Here is a 17,134-nt window from a genome sequence, read left to right as displayed (position 1 = left end):
CCTGAACCTTCACCGTAAACTTTTTTTGATTGTTTGATGTCGTAATAATAAGATAAATAACGATTGGTCTAATCTCACCTCGTTCTGCTTAATGAGTTTATTTATATCCAAAATTCATAATCAAACATTGAATTTCCTAATGTTTCTACAAATTAGAATCGCTTTTGTACAATATATTCAAAAAAATAAAGAGATGCAAGTTGTAAAGATTACTTGAAGATTAATTACAAAAATCTTCATGCCAATAATGTAATTCCATGAGAATATTGGTCCTTAGTAATTACAAAAAGTGGACACGAATCCTGTTTACTTTTCAAATGATCATCCAGAATCATTGAAATTTTTTTAATCTGGCTAAATTCTTAAAGAGTACTTTTTCAACTACTCGAAGTTTTTGTTCAAATGAATATTTGAGTGAAAAATGTATGTTATTCTTCTAACTACAAATATGACCATTACGAATGTCCATTCTTTACTGACCTAGTATTTCTAAGTAACAAAGATGCTTGATTTGAATTTTTCGTTTAACATTTTATATTATACATTTTCAATATTTATATTCATCACAAAACACATAGATTATAAGTATAACTATTTGTATTACTGATACATCAAATGGAAACTTTTATTCAATGATAAGGATCCTCTAAATGGTAATTTCTAAGAATTCTAAGAAACTGTATTTATGAAATTATATATTTTGGTAATAAGTGGAATATGGATCTGATTCGTGATCCGTAGCGTGTGAGAGATCGCCAGTATCACAAGGAATTGTTTGTATGGTCGAGCCCTGAAGAGTAAATCCGTGATAATCTTCCGCCAAATTAGATGATTTACGTGGTGCGGGTTTGAGTGGTGACGGTAAATTGGTAGCCTGGTTCTGGGGCGAATTATCGAGGAGACTATCAGCAATCGATCTGTCGTCGGATTGAGCTTGAGTTTCATTGCCCATCATAAAATCAGATTGTGTTTCTAGACTTATGAGACTGGTTTCGTCGTCGGCACGACTTCTATCGAGACAACAATCGTCGCTGAATGGAGGAAAATCAAAAGTTGGCGATGGTGTTATACAGCCGCAATCTTCGGTCGAAGAAGACGATGCTTTTCCGTCCGACGTTCGTGCTCCAACCGTTAAACTGTCCGTTTCCTCGTTAGCCATGTGAGAAAAAATCTAATTAAAAAAACAATAAAAAAAAAATTGCTGGGTAAGTCGTTGGATTGATAAATAGTAAGCAACCTTCGAATCAAGATCTGACTGATTTTTACTTTGAAGTCTTTACCTGAGGTATTATAGGAGGTGGCAATTGATAACTTTCCAAATCAAGTTCGCAATCTAAATTCGTTGGGATTCGTTGGCTCCGCGATATAATGAGCGGGGTTCTCTCCACCAGAGCACTGATTTCAGTCTTAATTTTGTCGTGAAATTCGAGCCATTCTTTCTTCAATTCTAGCGCTTCTTTTACGATGTTTTCATTTTTCACTTTTAACTCGTCGAGCAACGTAACTTCTTCACACATGAGATGAAGACTCTGCAAAATAGAAGATATTAATCGAGGGGACTGTTTTAAAATTGGGAATCCTTAGAATTTTCAATTGTAAGAAAAATTTTTACTTCACATATTGTGAGTGCAGATTCCCAGGTATTCGCTGGCACTCTTTCTCCGGACATGTAAGCATCGAAATCTTTCTGCGACATATTTAGAGATTCTGCAGTAAGATTCTCAACGAATGAAACAGCACAGCACTGTGAAAAAAAAAAGAAAATCGTTGGTTCTATTGATTAAATAATTTTTCTAAATCATGGTAATGCATAACGAATCGAATTGCTTGAAGGCTTACGAGATTTGTAAAGTAGTAACCACCTTCGCCGGTCATTAATTTGCTAGCGTTGCAAAACCTTGTTATAAAATTAATATTACTTTTAAGTCTCGCAGGATTTGCTTTTAGAACGATGAAGATTAAAGCTGGCAAAAATTCATCTGCCGATGCTGGACCACCAACCGACTGTTGAAGCAGTAAAAATATATTCCGACAACAGTGCACCACGCAGGCGAGCTTCTCCTGCGGAGCTTTAGCCGAATCCATGTTCAACAAATCTGTTATCGATGTGTAAACCAATTCACGTACTTCTGGACTCGTCTCATGTATTCTACATTCAAGGTGCTTGCCACTCACCCAATTCAATTGTCTTATCCTGCATAATACGAATTGGAAATTTTTAATTCGGAGAAAAAAAAATTACGAAGAAATTCGATATTCCAATTATTTCTCATGCTATGGAGTACATCCTAAATTTTCATACTTTAAATACAGTTTATTCGAAAAATCCATTGTTTTTAGTGTCTAATAATAACTTGGTGTGTGGAAAAAAATATTGTTTCCAATTTCATTTCTTTCATACCTCAGCCCTTTTTCAGAACATACGAGTGCAGAAAATGCTGTTCTTCTGTCTCTAATTTAACTATACTTGGACGAATACTTATTTCTCAAAAAAACTTACCTATTTTGAATGGCTAAATCTTTATCCTCATCTGTGGTAAATTGAGGACAAAACAAGGTACTGTACAACAAGGTCATAGCGTATCTTTCAACATAATCAAGCAGACGTTCTTTAACTTCTGATGAAATTCCTGCAATCCATATATAAAAGAATTGGATGAAATAAAAAAGGGATGAATAAAAATGTATTGAAAAAAATTTGTTTTTTTTTTTTTTTTCAAGTATTATACCTGCATAATTAGGACTGTTTTCCATTCTCTTTCCAAAGCCCTGATAGAAATTCTGTGCAATCTCTGACAATTCTTCAATCCTCTTGAAGTCTTTGTTTTGAATAATTTTATTGACAAACGAATTAATGCACTTTTGTACATCTTTTTCTGCAGGTGTTTTTACAATGAGAGCCAAAAGTTCTCGACTCTCGATTTTCACTTTCTCCAAATCTTGGTTATCATCGTAGCCATGTGCTAGAAAAGAAATTCGATTCAATCTACCTAACGAATAGCATTTTATGTATGTCGATCTTCAATGCTGTTGTATACATTTCACTGTTGGTTTCCAAAATGAAGAAATATTCAAGAGCTTGTTCTTTTTTTCATGCTGCCGTTTTGGGTCGTCGCTTCTCCCATAACTTGATGATCTTGAAACTTTTCCAGGACTCTCACTAGTAATACAAAATTGTTTGATTACACTTTTTATCTATTAGCAGAATAATCAAGTTTCAAAAAAATTTTATTACCCTTCATGACTTTGACTTTTTGCTGTTCGTTCTCTCTGTGCTCTACGTTTTTGTAAATGTTCTCTGTAACATTTGCTGCAATATCCTTCCCACTCGGCATTTCTATAAAATCCACAACCATTTTTGCACAGTAGATCAGCTGCGATTCGCCTTGAGGCTGCTTTGTTCTTAGACATTTTTTTTCATATACAAAATTTAGTAGAAGTTTTTAAACAAGATTTATCACAATAATTGAATGTTCTACAACTGATCTATGACACAATTATTAGGGGTGAACTGCGAAAAAATATCGAGGAATCTAGAATCGCTGAGATTTTTCACACAAGAGATCGAAATGTCAAAAGAAACTTTCTTCCTAAATCCGATTTCGATCGTGAATTAACGATGACAACGCGTGCTAAGTAGAGAACAACATATTCAAATACTCCGTAATACGTTGTTATGCGATTGAAATTCAACGAAATACTTTTATATTAAAAAAATTCGGTATAAGTTCCATTATGACGCATCGAAGTCATTTCAGGTTAGAAATACCGCAGCATACGTCAGAAGTTTTTTATCTTGGTGTCAGAAATCCCCGGTGATTTGAGAGCGGAGCCACTATATTATTCAATTCAATGCTTATAACGAATATATATATAGGGTTAGATTAGCCCCGCGTATGTGTACAAAGTACTTTGTTGACATTTGCTCCGATTATTATTTCAATCAGTTTATATACTCCATTATTATATGGAACGAAAGTGGTAATTATTAGTACATGAATTCGATTCGTTTCATTTATAAATTATGGCAAAGCATCATCCGGATTTGATCTTCTGTCGCAAACAACCCGGCGTTGGTAAGTGTCGTTTAACCTTCAAATTTTTTACCATAAATTTATCGCTTGTACTATATAGCTGTCAATTAGATTTTGTTCATTTTTTTCTTTTCGAATTCAATTTGTATTTCATAATTATTTCAACGTCAAAGTATTAATTTCTGTTTGGGAGTATGATAAAAGAAAATGTAACCTTTTGTGATACGCATATTTTAAATGTTCATTTACAGCAATTGGTCGTCTGTGTGAAAAATGCGATGGAAAATGCGTAATTTGTGATTCTTACGTTCGTCCATGTACTCTCGTGCGAATTTGTGACGAGTGTAATTATGGTTCGTATCAAGGACGTTGCGTGATATGCGGAGGTCCTGGTGTATCAGACGCTTATTACTGCAAAGAATGTACAATTCAAGAAAAGGATGTAAGCTATTTTTTGCAATTACCAAAAATATATTATTCTGTAGTCTACTAAACGTGATTTTCCCATTGAATTTTTAATTGTTATTTCTTTAATTCGTAGAGAGACGGATGTCCAAAAATAGTAAACCTCGGCAGTTCCAAAACAGATCTATTCTATGAGCGGAAAAAATATGGATTTAAGAGGAGATAAAAAGGAATCTGCTATCATTTTAGGAATATGGATTGAAAATTTTTTTATGTATGAAATACCATTGTGGAAGGAATAAAAGTGTGGAAAGAATAATAAAAATGGACCTTGAAAGTTTCATTCTTGGTTTTTATTGTTTCTCTGCCACCTCGTGTTTGTTTCTAACAGCAATGCGTTATGCTAAAACGGAAATTCTAATGAGCTCGCTTTTTTAAAATTAGAAAACCGGGAATCTTACTGGACAAAGAAGAAACAGGGTTCACCTATTACAAACTAGATTCTTCGTAGATTTTTTTTGTCTTCCAATGATCTTAAATACAAGCTAAATTTCTATGATAAAAGATTCTTTTCTAAACATATACAATTCCTAATGCACAGTCTCGGACCTAATACGAAGTAACAGGCTAATTTCTTTTCTTCAATTTTTTTTACTATTTAACGAATTCCTGAAATTATTCTGAATCAAATATTTTTAAGAAATAAATTGAGCTATCTTAAATTTCGGAATTAACAAAAAAATATTGGACATGAATTTACGATTTGCACTATCTGTTTTTTTACCATACTTTTTTCCAAATTTTTTTTACAATATAGCTGAAATTTGTGAATTATTTTCACAGTATTGTCAGTGTGTTTGTAGTTATATATTTTACAATATCGTGGAAACGTTGACCCGGAAAATTTAAAAAACGACAGTCGAATCCTTATTCATTATGTTGACCAAATTTCCAAAAAAAATTTCATTCCAACTCCACTTGAAAATAATAAGTTTCAAAAATAATTGATACTTCTGCTGTTTTTCAGTATTATCAATACAAAAAAGTTGTTCTCAAAATATTCTAACAATATAACGGGTCAATTGGGGGAATCCCGAAACATTTGAAAATCGAAAACATAAATTTTATTATTTCTATTTTACATCACCCACACTAATTTCGAAATAATCTAATTCATCGGATGAAAAAAAATTGTACCAGAAGAAATAATTCTTCATTTCCGTTTGAAAATGCAATTATTTTTTGGAAATTGATTATTAGTCAGAATGATTGCAACGGTGGATGCACATGGAATGTAAGAAACAAAAATGCGTCAATTTTTAGTCTTTCTTTGTAGTATAATTCTTTATAATTTCAGACCCTAACGCGATTAATTTTGTTTTTCTTTTCCATGAATTATATAAAATGGGGGTCTACGGGATTTAAAAATGAAGTTTGGATACCAGGCCTATTCGTAGGTCAATAAATACTTACAACAATAATAATAATTAGCCTAAACAGGCAAAAAAATTGCGCTAATTCACTCTGCTACCATGATTACTAGATAATAATATTTCCGTAGTACAATAATATATTAAATAAAATATAAATTGAGGGCAAAGAAGGTAATCAACTAACTGGGTCCGCGAAAATATCAGTAGAGATATTCAATGATTATACTGATAAATTTTCTTCGATGCCTTTCTTGATAATATTTGTTGTTTACACCTAAAAATTTTCTTACCACACCCATATCACTACTTGTCTAAAGAGAGCTACACTTTTGGAATTAATTAACCATTTGCTACGTCGTTTAGCTAGTATTTTTTTTTTTTTGATATTTTTGTTACAAGTTTATATTACTTCGAGACAACTCGATAAACTCTTCAGTAATTCAATAAAATCGATTCAATCAGTGCTATTGATACGTTTTATTAATTCCCGTGGACTGCATTAAATTGATAGCATTGATATTTGTTTTTATTTTTTATGAATGTACGCAATCGATAGATTTTTTATAACATTTGTGTTATTCCTTCAACAGTGATTGAATCGATGATATTTTTACTTTCTTCTTTCTTTTATTATAAAATTGACGCGACAATTTTGGAGATAAATTTAACTTCGATGAATTTTCATTATAATTGACGACAAAAAATCTTGGGATGAAATTTTTATCATTCTTCAGGTCGTGGGTGAAAAATAGTTTCGGTTTTTAAAATTCATAACTTGGTATTCGATGTAGAAAATCGCTGATAAAGTTGAGTGGACAATAGGATCATAATGTTTATAAATTTTTCATTGACTGTTTTTTTCTTGCTTCTCCTCCGTCTATCCATTCCTTAAGTATGAAAATAGTTTGTTCAAACTCGCAACAGCGCTGTGCCTTTTAACACCGCATAAATCTGAGATATAACGAGCAACAATTCATTTTTCCCCGTCATACTCTCTTTTCTTCTATGAATTAGGCAATATTTTGGCGGTTTATTCGTATTATTCTTGGCGCCTTCGACACCCAGTGAATTCCGCTCAGATATGAAATTACTGGACGTAGGCGGAGTTCGAAAGAAAAATGGTTAAATAATATTTTCTTAAAAAAAAAAATATATATATATATAAATACTTTGGAATTCAATTAATATTACAATTCGCTATTTCGAATTTATAATGATTCGAATGAATTTGTCAGATTTCATTTGTGACTTATATTTTTACAGTTTGCTTGAATAACTATGCCTGATTTTCCAGAACTGTTAAAAAAGGAAAAAATTAAGTTTGTCATTCGTTAAAAGAGTTAGGATTCCTTTTAATAGTTATTACGTGATTGCTATTAAATTAATATAGAAACCCTTTATTGAGTTAAATTTAGTTCAAGGTACTGATATCTCGCGATCGAGTTACTATCGTTCGAAATTTTTCTTTTTCATTCGAATCGTACCCATTTTTATAACACGACAAAAAAAATTCGTTTCTTTTGTTTTTTCTTCAATCAATCGACATGGACGTAAATTTATAAGACAAGGCCGTTTGTTGAATTTATTCTGTCGGAATGGTGAAAAGTTGGTTTCTTCGTCACGAAAGAAAGGAAAAAATTTGTTCCTAGCTCGCACCTATACAAATAATTATTCATCATTAGGCCCTGTCTCGATACTCATACTTTTTTGTTTGTTGCCGTTCCCGCTGTCTCCTTCGTCCTCTTCGCGGTTCTTGGCAGTGTGTACCTCTCATCTGGATAGAGAAGAGCTTGCGACCGATCGTCCACTTACGGCTGATTGCAAACTCATCATCGAGCCTCTGTAATAGGAAAGGAAACGAATTATTTTTATTTTATTTTCGTAAAACAATCAAACATTGGTTTTTTTTTCATATTTGTTCTCGTATTTTTGTTAATTACATTTTATCAGATTTGATAAATATTGGAAATGTCACTTAAAATTCTCCCTTACCTGTAATGAACGGATGGTAATACTTCATAGAAGTACATGAGTTGGGCTTTATGGGAGCTGATGGACGGTAAAAATTCTCCTTCGTCAGCGTTTTGCCACTGAAGAATGTAAGTTCCTGCTTCTTGTATAATGTGAGTTCCCTAAAAATCAAAAGAACAAAATTTTGATAGGATAAAAATTTTCGATCCTTGATGAAAGTCCCACATTTCTCGTGTGAGATTTTCACAATCGTCGATGATTGAACACAGATACATATTTTTTTCAAATCTTCACCTGAATACTTTCTCCATCGTGGCACAAAATGCTTGGCTCGACTTTGACACAATCGACACCATCTTTCCATTCTTTGAGAACTGGTGAACTTGGTTCTTGACAGCCAGAAGATTGCTCGAGGATCGCGGCTATTTTCAACATTCAACAACAAAAAAAAAATCATATTTGCAATCTTTTTTTTTTGTTTTAGTTTTATTGCATCTTTCAATTTCCCACCGAAGAAACGTACAAAATTATAATTCAATGTTTTTTGTGTCGATGAGCAGTGGAAATAGACTGTGTGAATGATGAAGATTCTTTTTCGATTCTACAGGAAAAATTTTTAAAATAGTAGATTCTCATTTTCTCACCTGCTGTAACTTCGTCAATATCCTGTTTAGTCTCGTGGAGAACAGTGAATATTACGTTGTGTCTCATAACGTCGAAATCCCAAGTGAGAACAGCACCAGGATCGTTCGTATTTATAGCCACGTGGTGAATCTGACCACGCCCGAGACTGATGGAGTTGTACAAACTGTGTTCATGTTCGCTCGATGGACCATCCAAATCAAGCCTGTATAAACTCTTCGGAATCACTCCACCCTCGACCACGCAAGTCTGTGAGAAATTGAGGCAAAACATGTGGTTAAAGAAAACTTTATTCGAACGTTGGTGAAACAGGACTCATACAAAACTTTGATAGCCACAGTTTTGAGAGATAATTTGGGGATGATAATTTGGGGAAAACAGAAATATGCGAAATCAGAATTCAACTGACACAGAAATGATGAAAATTCTATTACGGGAATTTTATACTTTTCCGTTCTTAAATGATATCCTTTACTTTAGGAAAAAAAAATCGAACGATACAACGAAAGATTGATGTATTTTCTTCGTTAAATAAAGAATGAAATGCTAATGTTTTGATTGACAACAACAAAACTACTGTATTTGGCTGCAAATAGTGCGTTGCTGCATTTCTACACGTGGACTAAAAATTTTATGAATAAAAAAAATTGTTCTCCGATCTTGAATTATCGGTATGGTACAGAAAGTTCAATGCGGATAATAAAACCAACGATGAAATCATTAGGAACAGAGTAAAAAAATAAATATTACTATCCGAACAAAATCGATTGATTCTATTAAACCGCATTTTCAATTATCATTGACAAATGTTTTTCTACACGTGACATAGAAGAAAATGTGTTTCACGTTACAATCACAGTCACTGCGGAGAATCATTGAAGAAAAAAATCGTTAAACGATTGCCATAGAATGAAGAATAAAAAAAATTTTGTTTTGCAACTAAGTGGATTCAATGTTTTTCCGTCTGAGCTAATTCACATCCCGTTTTTGTCGGATTGATTTTTCTTCAATATCTCCATTGCTCTCTAAAACATTTTCCTCTTTTATCTTACGCTGCTTTCAGTTGAATCAGGAAGATAAAAACGTTGTGGTATCAAAATGTATTGATCGGAGATACCTCCCTAAGTGGCCCAACGAAATCAAAATTAATTAAACCGAGCGTCGAAACTAACAAAATTCTAATAATGTAATAAAAAATATTTTCAATTAGGTATGAAGAATCAGCATGAAAGAAGAAAAATTCTTCACCTCCGATGGACCTCCCAAGAAATCCGGAATCAGTTCCGGATCTATGTAATCCGTGAGGCCGCCAGGGTTACCTTCTTGATAATCACTACCGCAGTAAAATATAAATTTGTTTCTCGTATTTTCATCTGAAACGAGAGTTGAACTGATGAATGAAATTCCGTAAAACGAAAGCGTAGTAAAGTTAATTTGATTCTTTATTAAATACGGAGTATTTAATAAAGAAGAAAGTTGGTGAAACTAGAAAAAAATGCAGAAAACTGAACTGAAATATGAAGAAATTGAATTTTCAATTTTTTATTGAACTTACGTATGAAAGTGCTAATTAAAGTCCAAAGTATAGGAAAGCATCTCGGAGCGCGAATAATTAATACTCTTCCCATTGTTTCGGGATAGTTGGATTCAACGATTTCAATTATCCGCAAAAGAGCCTGAAAAACAATATTTACAATATTGTCGAATGGTAGTAAATATTAGATTATTTTTGAAGGAACCATGGCGAATACAATAAATGAAAAAAGAAACGTTCGTGTTAGTTACCTTAATACCTGGTCGCCATAAATGACGCATATTCAGTCCCTCTAAATCGATAAGAAGAGTCCATTGAGAAATAGGATGACCAGTCACTGTGGTTGCTTCTTCCATTAGAAGTAATCCCTCTTCGCAAATATGCAGAGACTAGAGAAGTCCAAAATACCACGAAATATGATTGTACAACAAAAAATAGTAAACAGAATTGAAAAGAAATGAAAAACATTCGAACTCACCAGCAATAACAACTCGTCTTCGCCTATTGACTTCAAAAGTCCCTTGACGTCCATTTGTCCTAGGCGTAAAATATAAAGAGGACGTCCATCTGCAAATAAACAACATTTGCATCTCAATTTCCATAAAAATGTACCAAAAAACCAAGTTCTGAACAGTTTTTAAAATTTAGACTTCTCTCAAAATATATTTTCATGGTAGAATTGGTGGAATTGATCATTTAATCGTTTTGTGCAGGCTAAAAATTCAAACCTCTATCACAATGATGCCATCCACCAGGGAAATAATCTTTCACGACTTTGGGCGTCTCGTACTCTTCCAACAATTTGTCAATTTGATGTTTTTTCCGCCAATGCAAAGATTGCGTCAACATGTCGCGAGCTTTCTCAACGACAAACTCACGGGCTCGTAAAAATCGTAAAAGTGTCGCGTCTCCGGGAACCGAACTTCCCCGCAATTCTTGTATACTATGACGTAATTGAAGTAATTTACTTTCTTGCATCATGTCCAGTTTGCCCAGGTAACGTTCAATGTAATCCGACGATAGTTGGATGTCTGTAAAATACAATTAATTTTATTCTCTATTAACAACACTCTGGATGGTGAGGACTAAACGATTTTTTCAATAAAACTTGAAGATATTTTGTGTATGGCATTCCTTAAAATGAATCATTATATTCACATGTTTATTTTGTATTTAAAAAATCACACAAATTCTATTAGAGCTGCAGATGAAAATATTACTGCAACCAAAAAGTTAAATTTGTTATAATAATTATTATATTATGATATTTATAACATTTTTAGAGCTTAATTTTTTCTTTTGCATGTTGAAAAGTATTAATGAAAATATAAAATAATTACGTCAACGCATAACTGTTGAATATATTGAATTTATGTTCTCATAGTCCATGATGAAGTATGGAAAATCTTCTGATTTTTTTAATTATCCTTTTCCTTGACGATATAATTCATCACACTTACCTCTACTGCTCGGTAATTTACTCTCTGCACCTCCCATCGCTTTGACCTCTGAACTTTGCTCGAGACTCGATTCCTCGTTTTCTTTTTCCGTCCCCTCTTCTCCAGTTTCTGGCATACTACAACCAAATTTACACTTTACTATGTGGTTGTTATTTAAAAATGGAATAGTAAAAAGTAACACTCAGGCTAATTTTTTTCGACGAAGGAAAACAAAACATTGAAAGAAATTTTTTTGATGTTTTTGAATTGTAATGCATAATTTTCTCTAATGAGTTTTTACTCGTGTGTATCAACTATTGCATAATCATTTTTTTAATTGGAGACGTTCACTTTTAAGTCATGAGTAAGCCAAGTGCAATTCTTCTCTGTATCTTTTCTTTACTTACGTTTTACCATTGTCGGTTTTAACAGGAGCTTGTTGGATTTCCAATTTTTTCTCTTTCGATGGGTCTTTCCATGGTTCTACATACGTTATACCCTCTTCTTTCAATTGATTTATGAAATATTCAACTATCTCTTTTCCCTGTGAAAATGATCCATTACGTTGGTTATATTTTCATACTAATGCCTGGTTCGATTCAATTAATTCGATTGATTTTATCGAATTTACCTTTGCAATATTCTGAGCATATTGTTTCATAGACAATTTTTCCATGGAATTTTCAAATCCAAAGAAATTTTTGATGTCTAGACTGGCAGTTTGCTCAAAGCATGTCCAGTTAGGATTCTCCGGATGAATCTTGAAATAAAGATGCAAAAATATTTTGTTTAAATCACACATCTCATTTATCATTATAAAGAGAATACCATAACATTTTTGAATACTCACGAAATATCTACATTTCTCAAGTACGGTCACTCGAGTTGCAAAACTCTCATTGCGAGCTTCAATCTCTAGTATACTTTTTTTTCTGTCGAGTACATTTCTCTGTATAAAGTAGACATAATCCACACCGATGATCTAAAGAAAAAAAATTCAATTATTATAACTTTGCGTTTGGAGTAACGAGTTTTTCTCAGTACAACACCAAAAATCATCCAGCTGCACTGTATTGAGTTTTTTGTTCACTCATTTTACTTTTAGAATCCCAACACTATATCATAGTTATATATTTTCAAATGTTGGAAAAAAATTATATGGAAAGTCTTAAACACAACCCCACAATTTGGAAGATGATGGCTAGTGATTTTTGCTGCTTTACGACAGTTCTGTACTCATAATTTGTCAAGAAACTTTGGTCTACTTTTATATCTAAAACTTGTGAGAATTTTAATGATTTTGTAGCATTCAAAAAAATTTTCCACATTCGAAAGAAAGCATTCACAGTCGGGGATAGAAAACGAAACACATCAAATTATATAATATATTTGAAAATTTTATACCAACATAGAAATAAATCATTACGAATATCATATTCATTACGAATATAATATATTTGAAAATTTTATACCAACATAGAAATAAATCATTACGAATATCATGGAATTTGTAAAATTTAGATTCATGTGAAAACACTCATAAGAGAAGACTGATTCATTCAAAATAACAGAAGGTACCTTTTTGAGAATGTAAGGGGCATCGACATTAAGCTTGCATCTTCTTTCAGTAGTGCGTATGGAGCCATCCTGGCTTTCTTCATCGAGGGTGACTTCGCAACCGACGAATACTGGTATTTGGGGACAAGTTGGAAATCGTCTCTCATAGGCCTGTGCAATTGTTTGTTTTTCGAATTTTTTTTTGCTCAATTGGAAATTTGATTGATGGAATATAATATTCATGAATAGTGATAAGGTTCATCATTGCACTAAGATGGATTAGAAAATGAGAACATTTAGATAAGGAATAATAAAACGTTTATTTGCGAAATTGATTACGGAGTTGATTTTTTTTCATTTATAAAATTGTTAATGGATTTGATGTTGAACAGTAGATTTGGATGGAAAGCGATGGTTAATGCGTTATTTAGTGTGACCTCCGGCGTCGTTGACATTGATAGCGAAGGTCTCTTATGAACGTTGAGTCTTAGCGACCAACTATAACGGACGACAAACGGAGAAAAGAGAAAAAAAAGCAAAGTTTGAGAAAGTTCAACGTGAATATTTCATACGTAATGTTATCGTGTCGCTGTTTCGAAGGCTAAACTCCGATATTGCGATATCGTTGGAGCAACATAGTGACACAAAGTGAAGATTGAAGCAAAAATTTATAATCGTAACGACGAACTCAATTGATCATGATAACACTAATGACGTACGAACGATATTGAAGATAATAAAGCAGAGTTGGAAGCAAGTGCGAGGTTGTAAATAATGCAGTTAGGATGAATGACGTTTGGATTGTGTTTAATAAATATGATAATAAGAAAGGGACATACCAACATAACAAGAGCAAAAGGATGTTTGTATACTCGGACAGGGGACTGATATTGTTGAACCATTTTTCTCGTCCTTCCTTTTCAATCGATGGAGACGTATCAATAATCAACAAGCAATTATCCTCGCTACAAAAGTACGCGCACACACACAAACTGGATGTCACGTATTTCTGCTCGATCATACACTGTGTGTCAAAACTATTAAACTTTCTGATGAACTGCTTGACTTTCGTTTCTGAAAATTATTGAATGTGAACGTTTTTTGTAAAAATGCTATTCGTTGTCGTTTTTTTGTCTTTTTTGCCGAGAAAATAGATATTAAAATTTTTGCGGGCCAGGAACAGAAGAGTGACGATTAAAACGACTATTTTGAAGTTTCAATGACACACTCCGATCTCTCCTCTTCTCCTTCTGCTGCGCCATATCATAACTGGGCGAAAGTATGTATCTCCCCCACATCTCCCCTCTCGTTCCAACCAACCATCACCTCGGTAGAGGGAGACACTTTGTAGCTATTTTATTTTTTTTTTCTATCCGCATTCATTCATTCTTTCTCTCTCTCCAGTGCATTATAGAGTTTGGTAACCCAAACTAAACATATACGGTTATAGGCGTAAATTTGTAAAAATATAGTCTTCAATCTTCACGGTTTCCCAAAATTTGCTCCTTCATCTATGTTGACTGCTTCGATGAATTGTTTTTACGTACACTACACGTCCTATATAAGATTATCAGAATTAGGTTTCCGATATTCGTTTTGCAGTTATAATTGTGAACTTATTTTTTTGATTGATTTTCGTGAGGTCGAATTTTCATTTTTTCTAGTTTTTTCCCGGTATACGCAGTGATTTGTAACTTGGTTCAGATAACGTAAAATTTATTTCTATAACGAATATATATATATAATGAGAAATGCGGGCCTTTGAAAATGTGAGCGCCACAGCAGAATCGGTTGACGTTTTCTGTGCTACCAGCCATTGTCGAAGTAGGAATTGAAAGATAAAATTATTGCCCTCTGTCGAGAATATTCGAAAGTTGGATAGGAATTATTCTGACTATATCAACAGTAAGCAACTATGCAGAAAACTAAATCCCAAATCTGTTTTGTATTTGCTATATATATAATGTGCGTTTATGGTTTATAATGAACTCATCACAATATTTATTTTTACCATCCAAATTGTGTGGTTAAAACAGAAAAAAACGAGAAAAGAGTTATCGCGTAACAATGTATTAACATAATTGACAACATTTGACTTTATAACAGTCATGAATAAATATCTAGTGTCCCACCACAAATGAGTGCAACGCTGAAAATCTGATCAAAATTTATACATTCTTTGCAAGGATGCGTTACGGCGGGTTGTGATGACATGAAATTAAGACGTGATTTAAAAGAATTTTTCTGGTGTCTGTAGGTGCGGAGTTTCGTATATATCGAACAACATAGCGTCCTAATCGTTTTTTTCCCCACGACGTGGCGAACGCGTCGCGATCGATGTGGAAACTATACTAGCAAAAGAAACACAAGAATATATTGTATTTATACATATTATTTTCTAAGCCTTCATTTCCAAATACTTTTATAGCTATGTTCAACGATAAAATCAGGAATATCATTTATGTACACGTATCGATCGAAATATATGAAATATCGAGTAGCAGATGATTCTCTCGCTACGGTGGCGTTCATGCGGGACGAAATTCTCTGGGAGCAGAGCGTGTCGTCGGATGCTCCGAACAATTATTCGTCACTCCGATGCTCGCGATGCAGCACGTATATTTCTTCCAAGATGGCGGACCGCAGTCGAAACGAGATAAGCTAATGTAGGTAGGTAAATCTCGCAGAATGCAACGGTAAATGACTGCATATTACGTACGTTGTTCAAAATAATATTGATAATGTTCGACCACACAGTGGTGGCCCATGAAATGAATTAAGAAACCAACGTATAAACATGACAAAATTGAGGGCTCATACGCCCATTTGGAGCTGTAGTAGTGACTCGAATTGAGTACGCATCACGATGCCTACGTATTCATCGACGAAGAGACTACATATTAGTCACAACCACGTTTATAATTGTGCCTTTTTCGACATTTTGTATAGTGAATATTTCATAAATTTTAGCAATTTTTATCCTATATACAGCCAGTAAAAATATATAAGCGTTTTACTACATGTTATATATTTTCAAACGTTAGCAATATGTGCAATGGAAAATAAAGAGATACGCCGTGTGTGCTATAGGAGAGCATGTTTCGACAGCGTCCTTCTACATCGAAGCGCGTAATCGTGAAGGTTGCACGTGGGTCATCAGTTTTACCAGTGTTTTCTTAACGTGCGACGCTCAGGTCATGATCAAGACGATCGATATCATAATTTGATCATCCCATCACTCTGACGATGGGAATATCTAAATGTGAACCGTGACCTGAATCCGCTGTTGTACGTATGAAACACGGCGTCCGCAACAGAGAGAGAGAGAGAGAGAGAGAGAGAGAGAGAGAGAGAGGTGTTTTTTTAAATTTTAATCATTTCAGGAAGTGTGGAAATAGCACGAATTCTGAATATACTCTTCTATGAATATCTCCATCTTCGCTTTTATGTTGTGCCTTTATCCTTTTAGCCATGACTATTTTTATCTTATTTATATATTTATATGAGAATATCAATGTAATCGATCTTTTTTCCTCGGCACAGAGGAACTGTTTTTTTTCATAAATGGTTACCAACATTTTAGCTCGCAGAGAAAATTTTAATAAAGTTGTTCCAACGATCTTTCATGTTTTTACGTCCGACTGCCCGCGGGGAAAAATACGGGAGGTGTGCGGTGCGTTCACTGCGATCAGCTGATAGGGAGATTTTCCTTCGTCGCCGCGCTTCTCGGAAACGGTGATGATTTTTTTCAGTTTCGTCTGAAAATCATAAAATAGAAATGACAAATCTTTCAGGTGTTATAGCCTTGAAAAAACACTGTGCTGATCGAGCAATCGAGTTTTTAATCCTTTGTCTCGATTTTTGTTCCAAGTTGCAAGTCATTGCTTAGGAATAATGTCGATTCCCCAGTATATATAGAGGAGATGGCGCGGATACGATAGAGGGCAGGTCGAAAGCACTCGTGGCGCCTCTAATGTCATAAATTATAAACTTTTGGGGTAGCACTTTCAATGCTTTGAAATATAATCACAATTTTATTATGTATGTAATGAACATAATGAATAATGAAAAAAAGAGATCCCCAAGAGCTTTCACTTTTCATCACTAGTGGCGCGGTAG

General features: G+C 33.7%; 3 protein-coding genes across 3 annotated transcripts; 1 reads left to right on the top strand and 2 right to left on the bottom strand.

Moving 5' to 3' along the window:
• Window positions 1-82: 82 nt before the first annotated feature.
• LOC122408734 (Rabaptin-5-associated exchange factor for Rab5) lies at window positions 83-3,774 on the bottom strand. Its single transcript, XM_043415715.1, has 8 exons — window positions 3,236-3,774; window positions 3,039-3,160; window positions 2,730-2,963; window positions 2,501-2,630; window positions 1,840-2,194; window positions 1,613-1,744; window positions 1,281-1,529; window positions 83-1,171 (listed from the first exon to the last, which is right to left on the bottom strand). The coding sequence occupies exons 1-8, from the start codon at window positions 3,409-3,411 to the stop codon at window positions 692-694; spliced, it is 1,878 nt and encodes a 625-aa protein (XP_043271650.1). The 5' UTR covers window positions 3,412-3,774; the 3' UTR covers window positions 83-691.
• A 92-nt stretch (window positions 3,775-3,866) lies between these two features.
• On the top strand, window positions 3,867-4,782 carry Phf5a (PHD finger protein 5a). Its single transcript, XM_043415717.1, has 3 exons — window positions 3,867-4,076; window positions 4,286-4,476; window positions 4,576-4,782. The coding sequence occupies exons 1-3, from the start codon at window positions 4,025-4,027 to the stop codon at window positions 4,663-4,665; spliced, it is 333 nt and encodes a 110-aa protein (XP_043271652.1). The 5' UTR covers window positions 3,867-4,024; the 3' UTR covers window positions 4,666-4,782.
• On the bottom strand, window positions 4,771-14,288 carry retm (real-time). Its single transcript, XM_043415714.1, has 15 exons — window positions 13,855-14,288; window positions 13,037-13,186; window positions 12,309-12,440; window positions 12,090-12,218; window positions 11,866-12,002; window positions 11,480-11,595; window positions 10,748-11,050; window positions 10,498-10,586; window positions 10,271-10,408; window positions 10,041-10,161; window positions 9,734-9,858; window positions 8,488-8,734; window positions 8,138-8,265; window positions 7,865-8,004; window positions 4,771-7,712 (listed from the first exon to the last, which is right to left on the bottom strand). Exons 1-15 carry the CDS (start codon window positions 13,915-13,917, stop codon window positions 7,643-7,645), a joined length of 2,088 nt encoding a protein of 695 aa, XP_043271649.1. The 5' UTR covers window positions 13,918-14,288; the 3' UTR covers window positions 4,771-7,642.
• Window positions 14,289-17,134: the final 2,846 nt, after the last annotated feature.

Source organism: Venturia canescens, chromosome 4 (genome assembly GCF_019457755.1).
Source record: "Venturia canescens isolate UGA chromosome 4, ASM1945775v1, whole genome shotgun sequence".
In the NCBI taxonomy this organism is placed as follows: Eukaryota; Metazoa; Arthropoda; class Insecta; order Hymenoptera; family Ichneumonidae; genus Venturia; species Venturia canescens.
Note: the sequence above shows the minus strand (reverse complement) of the source record. Positions and strands in the feature narration are given on the sequence as shown.

What these genes read in the sequence shown, in the direction of transcription:
- LOC122408734 (XM_043415715.1), bottom strand. Translation starts at nt 3,411, where the DNA reads ATGTCTAAGAACAAAGCAGCCTCAAGGCGAATCGCAGCTGATCTACTG. An exon ending in TTGGAAACCAACAGTGAAAT is followed by an intron (nt 2,964 to 3,038) that starts GTATACAACAGC and finishes TTTCTTTTCTAG; the next exon opens with CACATGGCTACGATGATAAC. An exon ending in CTGCACTCACAATATGTGAA is followed by an intron (nt 1,530 to 1,612) that starts GTAAAAATTTTT and finishes TCTATTTTGCAG; the next exon opens with AGTCTTCATCTCATGTGTGA.
- Phf5a (XM_043415717.1), top strand. Translation starts at nt 4,025, where the DNA reads ATGGCAAAGCATCATCCGGATTTGATCTTCTGTCGCAAACAACCCGGC. An exon ending in TCGCAAACAACCCGGCGTTG is followed by an intron (nt 4,077 to 4,285) that starts GTAAGTGTCGTT and finishes GTTCATTTACAG; the next exon opens with CAATTGGTCGTCTGTGTGAA. An exon ending in GTACAATTCAAGAAAAGGAT is followed by an intron (nt 4,477 to 4,575) that starts GTAAGCTATTTT and finishes TTTAATTCGTAG; the next exon opens with AGAGACGGATGTCCAAAAAT.
- retm (XM_043415714.1), bottom strand. Translation starts at nt 13,917, where the DNA reads ATGGTTCAACAATATCAGTCCCCTGTCCGAGTATACAAACATCCTTTT. An exon ending in CCCCTTACATTCTCAAAAAG is followed by an intron (nt 12,441 to 13,036) that starts GTACCTTCTGTT and finishes TTTTTTCTTTAG; the next exon opens with ATCATCGGTGTGGATTATGT. An exon ending in ACGATGGAGAAAGTATTCAG is followed by an intron (nt 8,005 to 8,137) that starts GTGAAGATTTGA and finishes TTTGATTTTTAG; the next exon opens with GGAACTCACATTATACAAGA.